General features: G+C 37.2%; 1 protein-coding gene across 1 annotated transcript; it reads left to right on the forward strand.

Moving 5' to 3' along the window:
- The first annotated feature begins 7,637 nt into the window (after positions 1 to 7,637).
- Positions 7,638 to 11,341, forward strand: LOC9317145 (protein SMAX1-LIKE 7). Its single transcript, XM_021028339.1, has 3 exons — positions 7,638 to 9,122; positions 9,214 to 9,454; positions 9,543 to 11,341. Exons 1-3 carry the CDS (start codon positions 7,945 to 7,947, stop codon positions 11,145 to 11,147), a joined length of 3,024 nt encoding a protein of 1,007 aa, XP_020883998.1. The 5' UTR covers positions 7,638 to 7,944; the 3' UTR covers positions 11,148 to 11,341.
- The last annotated feature ends 1,066 nt before the right edge of the window (positions 11,342 to 12,407 follow it).

Here is a 12,407-nt window from a genome sequence, read left to right on the forward strand (position 1 = left end):
TTCGCCTAGCTTCTTCAATGACTCGATTGATGTCTGGCTCCGAACTTGTAGCTTGATGAAATTTTGATTTCATTTCTTTTAATTCCTGGCTAACCTTCCTCATGGTCTCGAACTGGTCGAGGTTCTCCTGCTCGTACTGAGCTGCAAGTTGTTCTTCATCCCCGAGCTGTGTCTCTTCCTCCAACGTCTGAACTACATTATTAGTAGCACCGGGAGTCGTTTGTCCGCTAGTTTCATTTCGTGCAGCGGAACTTGGCGAGTTGAATATCCCTCTTCGGATTCCCACAAGGTTTCCTGCACTTAAAGAGCGAACACGAGTTTGTATAGTATTGACGTTTTGACTAAGAGATACCTGGGATGTTTGCAACGTATCGACGGCCTTTTCCACATCCGAGAACTTTTGTGATACGTCCGACATGGTTTGCTGCATAGCTTTGAGGGTTTCGGCCAATGATGTCTCAACGGCGTCTCCTCCGGACATTGTTGCTTATCTCGGAAATGTAGTAAAGAAAAAATCTGACCACTCAAGAATCCTAATCTCCCCACAGGCGGCGCCAAAATGTGGATGTCGGATTCACACACTCAAGTATTTTATTAAGTTGGAAAGATTATTCTTGAGGGACAAAAATGAATATGTAAAAACTTCTAAATTGCTACGAAAATTGCTATAGTATTTCTCTCTTGAGAGGAAGATCCCCTCTACACGGCGATTGGCCTTTATATTTATACATAGAGAATCAACATTAAAATGAATAATTAAGTACAATTATTCCCTCTTAAATGTGTCCGTTTTGATTCTTCGACTTTAATGCTCAACGTTTGAATTTGAGTTGACTCTGATCTTCATGGGCCTCGCCTTTTTAGCCCAAGTGTCCTTGAACCGACTTACCCGTGTCTTCTACACCAAACTCGTGTCACAGTGTAGCCACTTCGAACTCTCGAAGTGGTTGTCACCACTTCGACCGTTCCTTCGGCTCATGGGTTCAATGGGCTTTGTCCTTTATGGGCCATTACCTTGACTACGTGGCAATCTTTGGTTGGTCTCGGACTTCTGGTGCGGGATCCGACACCAACAGATGGGACTCCAAATGTGCACTTCGCCGGGTTCAGCTTCATTTGATATTTATTGAGAATATCAAAACATTCCTCTAAATGCTTAACGTGATCCTCTTTCTTTAACGATTTAACCAACATATCATCTATGTAGACTTCCATTGTTTTCCCGAGATGATTATGGAACATTTTGTTAACCAACCGTTGATAAGTTGCTCATGCATTTTTCAAACCAAAAGGCATTACCTTGTAACAATAGATACCTCTATCAGTGATAAATGACGTTTTTTCTTGGTCTTCGGGATTCATCATTATTTGATTATAACCCGAGAAGGCGTCCATGAATGTTAACAGCTCGTTCCCAGCGGTGGACTCTACAAGTCGATCTATATGTGGGAGCGGGAAACTGTCTTTGGGACATGCTTTATTGAGGTCTGTAAAGTCGATGCAAACCCTATCTTTCCCATTCTTCTTCTTGACAACGACAGTGTTTGCTACCCATTTCGGATATTGCACTTCTCTTATGGACCCTATCTTCAAAAGTTTATCCACTTCGTCATTTACTATTTTTGCTCGCTCCACTCCAAGCTTTCTTCTTTTTTGTTTCACCGGTTTGAAGCTTGGATCCACGTTTAGTTCATGACAAATTATACTTGGATTTATGCCAGGCATGTCCACTGCTGACCACGCAAACGATGTTTTGTTTTTCCTTAAGAGTTCGATCAAAGCTTCTTTTATTTGGCCAGTCAAAGTTGCCCCAATTCGAATTTTCCGGTCCGGCTTGTCTTCTTCCAACACCACTTCGATTACTACATCGTCTTTCTTCTGCCCGCTAGGAAATTTTGTTCTTAGTCCCTCTTTTGCGGGCTTCGTTAATTGCTATTGAATCTTCATACGGTGGCTAGCTAGATAACACGTCCGTGAAGCTTCTTGATCTCCCCGAATTGTTTCCACTCCTCTTGATGTTGGAAATTTGATACATTGATGATATGTAGAGGGGACTGCTTCCATTTGATAAATCCAGGGAGTCCCGAGGATGATGTTGTAAGCTGCGGGCTTATCGAAGACAACGAAGTCCACGATCTTCGATACCTTTTTGGCAAGGACCGGTAGCTTGATTGTCCCGAGAGACATGGCTGACTCACTTGTGAATGCAACTAATGGAGACGGAGGCCCCACTATGTCCGCCCGACTAATTCCCATTCTTTCTAAAGTACTTAAAAAGATCAAATCGACCGAACTGCATGTATCTATAAGGATCCTTGATACTTCGAAGTTGGCAACGTCAAGGGTAATAACTAGAGCATCATCATGAGGTCTTTCAAGGTACCGCGTTTCTTCTTCATTAAATGATATTGATGCACCTTGAAAATCGACTTCTTCGCTTAAGCTTGCTTTGAGTAGGACATTTCGTCTATGTTTCTTGATGGAACTTATCGAATCTCCGCAAAATTTGGAACCTCCTAGAATAACATTGATCTTACCCTTAGAATTCCTTGGTTCTTCCTCGTTGGTTAACCTTGGTCTTTTGGAATTTTGATCTTTGGAACTTTCCTTTGCTTCATGGTATTCCTTCACAAAATCTTTTATATCGAATTTGGAAAGATCTCCACTGGCCCAAAGCTCTGCGAGGTGCCTTTTAAGAACGCTACAATCCTTGATTACATGTCCGGTTACTTTATGAATGTCGCAATATAAACTTTCATCACGGACCCAAGTGTTTGATCTTCCTTTCCCTTGGAATTGCTTTCCGACGGTAATGTTGAAGGGTTGCGACCCAAATTTCTTTGGTCCTTTGTTTTCCCTGGGTTTGAACTTCTTGGTAGGGACGGTGATTGCCGGCTTCTCTTGCTTATTTCTTTTGGCAAAATTTTCTTTTTCGTCCTCTACCTCCATCCAGTTGTTTGCGCGGAAGAGTGCATCCTGAATTGTGTCTGGTTTATGAAGTATTAAATCTTCTTTAAATCTTGAATCATGTCGCAATCCTTTTCGTAAGGCAGATAAAGCTGATTGTTGTGAGATTCTTGGGAGCTTTGACAGCACTCCTTTGAACTTGGTGATGAAAACTCGAATTGATTCATTTGATCCTTGTGATAAGTTCCAAAGATCGGCATCCGAAACGCTTTTATCCATAAGGATGGAATATTGCTTTAAGAATACAGCTGATAGCTCGTCGAAATTGCTGATCGAACCCGGCTCTAATTGGGTGAACCACATTAAAGCTTGGCCGCATAGATTTTCCGAAAAAAGCTTGCAGTAACCTGCATCCTCATCAGCTTCATCCAATTCGACTCTTCCAGCAGCGATCAGAAAAGCTGCGAGATAGCTCTTTGGATCCTCCAATCCGCTGTAAGGGTCCAACTTGAGCTTCCGAGAATCTTTGATTCTCAAACTCGCAATTCGCGAGATGAAAGGTGTTCTCCTAGCTTCTTCAATGACTCGATTGATATCCGGCTCCGAACTTGTAGCCTGATGGAACTTTGACTTCATTTCTTTTAGTTCTTGGCTAACCTTCCTCATAGTCTCGAACTGGTCGAGGTTTTCCTGCTCGTATTGATCTGCAAGTTGAGCTTCATCTTCGAGCTGTGCCTCTCCATCCAATGGCTGAACTACATTATTAGTAGTACCAGGAGTTGTTTGTCCGCTGGTTTCATTTCGCGCAACGGAACTTGGCGAGTTGAGTATCCTCCTTCGGATTCCCACAGGATTTCCTGCACTTAAAGAGCGAACACGAGTTTGTATAGTATTGACGTTTTGACTAAGAGATACCTGGGATGTTTGCAACGTATCGACAGCCTTTTCCACATCCGAGAACTTTTGTGATATGTCCGACATGGTTTGCTGCATAGCTTTGAGGGTTTCGGCCAATGATGTCTCAATGGCGTCTCCTCCGGACATTGCTGCTTATCTCGGGAATGTAGTAAAGAAAAATCTGACCACTCAAGAATCCTCTATCCCCACAGACGGCGCCAAAATGTGGATGTCAGATTCACACACTCATGTATTTTTATTAGTAGGAAAGATTATTCTTGAGGGACAAAAAATAAGAACGTAAAAGGCTTATGAATTGCTACAAAAATTGCTATCGTATTTCTTGCTCAAGAGAGAGATCCCTTTTACATGGCCATTGGCCTCTATACTTATACATAGAAAAATGACATTTAAATGGCTAATTAAGTACAATTATTCTCTCTTAAATGTGTCCGTTTTGATTCTTTGATTTTAATGCTCAACGTTTGAATTTGAGTTGACTCTGGTCTTTATGGGCCTCGCCTTTTGGCCCAAGTGTCCTTGAACCGACTTACCTGTGTCTTCTACACCGAACTCATGTCGAAGCGCAATCACTTTGGATTCTCGAAGTGGTTATCACCACTTCGACCGTTCCTTCGGCTCACGGGTCCAATGGGCTTTATCCTTTATGGGCCATTATCTTGTCTTCGTGGCAATCTTTGGTTGGTCTCGGACTTCTGGTGTGGGATCCGACACCAACAACCATTGCTTTAACTTTTCTATTGATAAAACTTTATTTTTAGGATAATATTAGTAACTAACATTTGACTCAAAAATAATTAAAGCAATAAACATGAGTGAAAAAGCTTTGGAAACTAACATTTTTCAGAGATGTGAAATTTAAAAATGGCTCTCAAACAAAAGACAAACATACGACAGCATATTGTAATTTGGAGAAAAAACATGAAATAAATACTAATAAAACGCAATCTAAAAATAAAGATAATCAATACTAGAATTCTGAGACGAAAGAGAGACATCTAACGAAAATTTAATAAAATAACATGTCATACTAAAAAAAATAAAAGTAGTATATGATTGTTATGGAGGTGACGATGGTGGTGGTTGATGGTTACGGAAGTGCTGATAGGGCAATTTTAAAAAATAACATGAATCATGTAAAAATTATATGCATTCATCATTTGTTGAAAATATATAATGTCATTTATAAAAAAAATACTTTGAATCATAATGGTTTTCTAAAAATAGCATGTGATATTCAGATCCAAGAAATATATGACAGTGGAGAAAAATTAAGAATTATGAACGGCGATGGACATAGACTAGAGTTGTTGTCGCAAAGGCTCGGCCCGATGTCGGAGGAGCTAAAGAATGTGGAGAAATAAGTGCAGTTGGAGAAAGAGGACAAGAGGTGGTAACCGTGGTATTGATGTTGATGACTGTGGTTCAAGCATGGTGGTGTTGGCGGTAAATATTGACGAAGGTGGTAGGTCAAAATTAGCGAGATTTGGTATTGATGGTGGTGGTGATAGTGATAATAATGAGATCCAGTTGTGGTGGTGGGTCAGAGTAGTGAGACTCAGTGGTGATGCCCGACGAAGGAGAAAAATGGAGATAGAGAAAAAACGAAAGAAATGGTAATGAAAAATCCGACAAGAGTGAGAGAAGGAGAAACAGAAGATCGAGCAAAAATAAGAGAATCTAATGAGAGAAGGAGAGAGATTTGAGACTTTCTCGCCGGCGAGAGGAAGAAAAAAAGAGAGAACGAAAAATAAATGGGTAATATGTGGCAAAAATTAACAAAAGCCATGTAGCAAATAGACATTATTTAGTCAAATGTTAATTTTTTATTTTTGTTTTAGTCTTAAGTTATTTAGTGTCATATTTTTGTTTCTAAATTGCCCAAATTGAAATTATAAGGTGTAACACTCTTCCGATGGATGTAAATAATTTACTAAAATGAAGAAAAAAATAATAATAATAATTTATCAAAATTCAATGATACAACATATAAACATTTTATGAATATCATAACTTACAATAAACAAAAAATTATATAATTTTATAAATAGGTCAATATTTATATTAGAAGATTTAATAATTAGTGTAACATATATAATTACAAATAGTATTTTATATTGTGCAGTATGCATAATAAATTTATATTTAAAAATAATTAAAATACTATATATTCTAAAATTTAAACATATATGTTTATACAATTTTAGTTAAGCTTAAAAATAAAATAAAAATTTAAGAATAATAATTTTGACCGGCAATCCGTACGTTGCACGGGTCCATATCTAGTTATTAATAAAAGACTTTTTGAATGACAATGACACAGAAAAAGGCATATAAATGGTGGTGGTGGAATTTATAAAGGAGTTGGGGCCTAAATCACTTACTCATGCTTTTATTCTTTACCATATCACATCCATCTAATCTCTTAAAAGTAAAATTATATCACTGTCTACCACTGAATATATGCTTACTTATTATTAAGTTGACTTGTCTTAGTTAATCATTCGTATTATCTTCAAATTATACGTTTCAAATTTTAAATAATCGAACTTTTTTAATCTTATTTGTATAAAGTATCAGTTATTATGCAAATTAAATCATTTCAACTTTTTCTTGAACAACAATATTTCTACCATGATCATTATGTTTAATTTTTTTTCCAAAACACTCGATTACAATCTTTGTATAGTTCTAAATTTTTTTTAACATCGCCATATGTAAATAGATATTCAACATTTTAAAACCGATAAGTATACAAAGATTATCTCTGTGAACTCTTGCATTTTTACTGACTTTTACTAGGATAACTTGTTGAATCTAAAACAATTCTATCACTATGCATCTTTATTGGTTTAATACAGTGCAATGGCCAATATTGCTTATCTTAGTTTTATATTTCGTTGAATAACCTTTCTAGATGATTGTTACACTGTTTAATTCATCTCCATCTTCAGTGTTTTGTAATAGTCCTCAATTTATATTGTCAAACATTTAACCATCGATAAAAGAAACTTAACACATCGAAATAGATTCATCGTTTATGCTCCAAGTATTCTTCATATTGTTGATCTACGAACAAAGTCTTTGACATTTCCTCTTAGGGATCATCTCTTATCCAAAACATTTCTTCATAATATACTAAAAGAGGTATCATGATTCTGGTTTGTTATATAATCAATGTTTTCAAATGTGGATAATTAATCTGTTTTTCGGTTAGAAACTTAATAACCGTGAGACAAATTTTGATTAATTTACCAAATTACAGAAAATTTCTTTCCAACTATTGACTAAGAAAAAAACTATCAAAAGTTGGTAGAAAAAATGAGGAACATAACTAACAAAAACGCGACATATTTAAAATGAATTACTTCCTCTGAATCGAACTATTACCTTTTGGAATTTAGTTGGTTAATACAAATACAAGTTGGAAAAAAAACGGAAAGAAGAAGATTTGGCATAGATACTCACTCACTCATACTTAGATATTTTTCTGTCTAGCTACTTTAGAGAAGAAAGAATATCAAAAAAACATTTTGTTAAAATAATAAAAAGAAGAATAATTGTGAATAACAATGTGGATTGTCAAAATCCAAACTTAATTGAAAATTTGAAGAGTTTAAGCGAATGGAAGCAAAGGAAGATCTTTGAGTTGGGCCATAGAGAATCTATGCTCACCACATGTGCCTTTCTTTTCCTTTCCTCCTTCAATATTACACGAGGATTTGGGGTAACACATAACAACAACAAAAATTACACAAACAAAATCAAATAATAATTCAAATATAAATAAAAATATATTAGTGGGTTCCCTCGCCAATAGACCACCAAACAGCGACTATTCTTTCTTACATATCTTCACAAGCTTCTGAGGATTGAAACCAAAGAAAGAAAACATACAAACATATAACATAAAAACTATATATTATAAATAAATATATTTCTTTTTCATAAAAGCGACTACACGGTTTTCATTTCTTTGTCGTAAAAATCTCATTTCCAGCAAAATTTTCACTCTTTGTTTTGTTTATAGTTTCTTGATTTTCTTGTTTTCTATGAATTTGATTGGTTGGTGTGGTTTGGTTTAGTTTTAATTTCGAATTTTCCACTAAACCGGCGACGATGCCGACACCGGTAACCACAGCGAGACAATGTTTAACGGAAGAAACAGCACGTGCATTAGACGACGCAGTCTCCGTCGCGCGTCGACGAAGCCACGCACAAACGACGTCACTTCACGCCGTTTCAGGTCTTTTAACGATGCCTTCCTCAATTCTCCGAGAAGTGTGTATCTCACGCGCCGCTCATAACACACCGTACTCTTCATGTCTCCAATTTCGCGCGCTTGAGCTCTGCGTCGGCGTTTCTCTAGACAGATTACCTTCTTCGAAATCACCACCACCACCAACAACAACAACAACGACGGTGGAAGAAGATCCTCCGGTGTCAAACTCACTCATGGCGGCGATCAAAAGATCTCAAGCCACTCAACGACGTCATCCAGAGACTTATCATCTTCATCAAATCCATGGAAACAACAACAACACTCAAACGACGTCGGTTTTGAAAGTTGAGTTAAAGTATTTTATACTATCCATTTTAGATGACCCGATTGTGAGTCGGGTTTTTGGTGAAGCCGGGTTTAGAAGCACCGACATTAAACTCGACGTGCTTCATCCTCCGGTGACGTCTCAGTTCTCTTCACGGTTTTCTTCACGTTCTCGTATTCCTCCTCTGTTTTTATGTAACCTACCGGAATCTGATCCGGGTCGGGTTAGATTCGGGTTTCCGTTGGGTGATCTCGACGAGAACTGTAGAAGAATCGGAGAAGTTTTAGGAAGGAAAGATAAGAAGAATCCATTACTAGTTGGTGTTTGTGGTGGTGAAGCTCTTAAAACGTTTACTGATTCTATAAACAGAGGAAAGTTCGGTTTTTTACCTCTGGAGATTAGTGGGTTAAGTGTAGTTAGTATAGAGATTAGTGAAGTTTTAGTTGATGGATCAAGAATCGATATAAAGTTTGATGATTTAGGAAGATTGAAGTCAGGGATGGTTTTGAATCTTGGAGAGTTAAAGGTTTTAACTAGTGATGTTTTCTCTGTTAGTGTGGTTGAGAAGTTTGTGTTGAAGCTCTCTGATTTGTTGAAGCTTCACAGTGAGAAGCTTTGGTTTATTGGAAGTGTTTCGAGTAATGAGACGTATTTGAAGCTGATTGAGAAGTTTCCGATGATTGATAAAGATTGGAATCTTCATCTTCTTCCTATTACATCTTCAAGTCAAGGGGTTTATCCAAAATCTAGGTTTGTGTTTTTTTTTCTTTGTTTGATTGTTTTTGTATCTAATGTTGAATCTTTTTTTGCTGAAACAATGATGTTATGTGGTTATATACAGTTTGATGGGATCTTTTGTTCCATTTGGAGGGTTTTTCTCATCGACATCGGATTTTAGAGTACCGTTTAGTAACTCGATGAATCAGAGTTTGCCTCGGTGTCATCTTTGTAACGAGAAGTATGAGCAAGAAGTCACCGCCTTTGCTAAGTCCGGGTCGAGTCTCGATGATCAGTGTTCAGAGAAGTTACCTTCTTGGTTACGAAATGTGGAGCATGAACAAGACAAAGGAAGTCTCGGAAAGGTGCAGCTTTTGTGAACAAACTTGTTTTCATTTATGTTTTTGCTTATAATACAATATCTTGAGAGTATTTGCTTCTCATTCAGTGCAGGTTAAAGATGATCCAAACGTATTAGTCTCTCGGATTCCGGCTCTGCAGAAGAAATGGGACGACATTTGTCAAAGAATCCATCAAACTCCCGCGTTTCCTAAACTCAGTTTTCAGCCCGTTAGACCGCAGTTCCCGCTTCAGCTGGTTTCTTCTAGCCAGTCCAAGATGAGTCTCGGAAGCTCAACTGAGCAAAGTGTTCGCAGCATTAGGACGTCTGAAAGCTTTCAGGGGACGGCTCAAGTGCAGAATCCACCACACCAACCCGGTTTATCACTTAAGATCTCAAAGCCAACACATACAGAGGATCTCACAAGTCGTACAACGAACTCGCCTTTGAGCTGTGTTACAACAGATTTAGGGTTGGGAACAATCTATGCATCGAAAAACCAGGATTCAAACACACCTGTATCGCTTGAAAGAAAAGACTTTGAGGTGATCAAAGAAAAACAATCGTTGGTGGCTCCAAGGTATTGCAAAGATTTCAAGTCTCTCAGGGAATTACTCTCTCGAAAAGTCGGTTTTCAGAACGAAGCTGTGAACGCCATTAGCGAAATCGTTTGTGGATATAGAGATGAGTCCAGGAGAAGAAACAACATAGCAACCACAAGTAATGTTTGGCTTGCTCTTCTTGGACCTGATAAAGCTGGGAAGAAGAAAGTAGCATCAGCTCTTGCTGATGTCTTTTGCAGTGGCCAAGACAACTTCATCTGTGTGGATTTCAAGTCACAGGACAATCTTGACGATAGATTCAGAGGAAAAACAGTTGTTGATTACATTGCTAGCGAAGTGGCGACGCGGGCGGATTCTGTTGTGTTCATCGAAAACGTGGAAAAAGCCGAGTTCCCTGATCAGATCAGATTGTCTGATGCTATGAGAACTGGAAAACTCCGTGATTCGCATGGGAGAGAGATCAGTATGAAAAATGTTATAGTTGTTGCTACTATTTCTGGAAGTGATAAAGACAGCGATTGTCATGTTCTTGAAGAACCGGTCAAATATTCCGAGGAAAGAGTTCTCAGTGCCAAAAACTGGAAACTTCAGATAAAACTAGCCGACACTTCAAATGTTAACAAGAATGGTCTGAATAAAAGAAGACAAGAGGAGGCAGAAACAGAGATGACAGAGCTTCGAGCCCTTAAGTCTCAACGTTCGTTTCTTGATCTGAATCTTCCTGTGGATGAGATAGAAGCAAACGAAGACGAAGCGTATACAATGTCCGAGAACACGGAAGCTTGGCTTGAGGATTTTGTGGAACAAGTAGACGGGAAAGTGACTTTCAAACTTATTGACTTTGATGAGTTAGCGAAGAACATAAAAAGGAACATCATTTCGCTATTTCATCGGTCTTTTGGACCTGAAACACATCTAGAGATCGAAAACGATGCGATCCTTAAGATTCTTGGTGCCTTAAGATGGTCTTCAGATGAAGAGAAAACATTTGATCAATGGCTGCAAAATGTTCTTGCTCCAAGCTTTGCTAAAGCGAGACAAAAGTATGTTCCCGCTACTCCTTTTGCTGTAAAACTTGTTGCCTCTAGAGATTCTTCGGCTGAAGAGGAAACTACCGGAATACAACAGTTTCCTGCGAGAGTCGAAGTGATCTGATTATTTGTGATTGTAATTTCATATATAAGTGATGATAGTTATATAGATTTTCCCAGAGTTTTGTAATCGGCTTGGTTTGAGTTTGTGCTTTGTCACTAAATGTATATTATATAGGCTTAAAGCTGAGCTACTAAAAGATTAAGTGTGGTACATAGCTTTTAAAGAAGGGCCAAAATTGCCACAGATTTTGGTTTTAGGTTCCTTAATTTCCAATATGTTTCAGTGTGAAATTTTGTATATAAAAACCCCATTGTGCTACTCTTTTACAATTACTAAAAAATTATGGATAGATTTTAGGAATTAACCAATATGGTAGTTATTTAAAATTAATAGCTCTAATTTTCCGTACATGAGTTTCGATCAATTTTTGTATTCTAGTGTAGTGAGAAAAGTGGATTATGAGATCATGATTTAGGTGGTGCATGAAATTTTCCATGGATGTTGATAGCATTATTTAGACTCTGACTTTCGAATTCTATTTTTAGTGGTTCATGATGTCAATGGTTGGAAATATTTTAGACGGTTAATGTCTACAAATTAACATGAGGATTTGCATTACCATATAAGCTTTGGGATGATTTTGTTTTCCATTTTGCTAAACTGACAAAAAATTTGTTGAGAAAACATAAAAACTCTTTACTATTTTAGTATCTATTCATTTGCTTGCTTTCATCTTTTCGGCAAAGAAATACGCTCTCCGTTTTAAATTTGTTGTCGTTTAAGATTTTTTCACGCGTATTAAAAAACATTCATTTTTTTTTGTTTTACCGCTAATTAATGTATTATTCTGTTTGATATTGTCAATAAATAAGCTTAAAGAATATGATTAAAATTTGAAAATCTGTCAAATATCTGCATTGAAAACAGAAAATGACAACTAATTTGAAATAAAATTTAACTTCTAAATCGACAACTAATTTAAAACGGAGGGAGTATAAATCTTTGCTTTTGGGCTAATAGCTGTAACCTATATCATTTTATTGATGCACTCGAACCATTCAAATTTTTAACTTTTTGTACGAATTATGCAAACTAATAAACTCAGTCCACCACTATCAAAACTACTAAATCTCGACTTATAACTTGCGCGATATCAAAACCAAACATTTTGTTTTTATATATCTTTTTAAGTCTTCAATCATATCATTAAACTTGAGAAAAAAAAATATAGGAATAACAACCATAAACTACCACAATTTCTAATAAGTAATAACCACACAAACTGACAAAGTTAATCAACAAACACAAAGTATGAAAATT

The sequence above is a fragment of the Arabidopsis lyrata genome (assembly GCF_000004255.2).
Source record: "Arabidopsis lyrata subsp. lyrata unplaced genomic scaffold ARALYscaffold_4, whole genome shotgun sequence".
NCBI classification, from domain to species: domain Eukaryota; kingdom Viridiplantae; phylum Streptophyta; class Magnoliopsida; order Brassicales; family Brassicaceae; genus Arabidopsis; species Arabidopsis lyrata.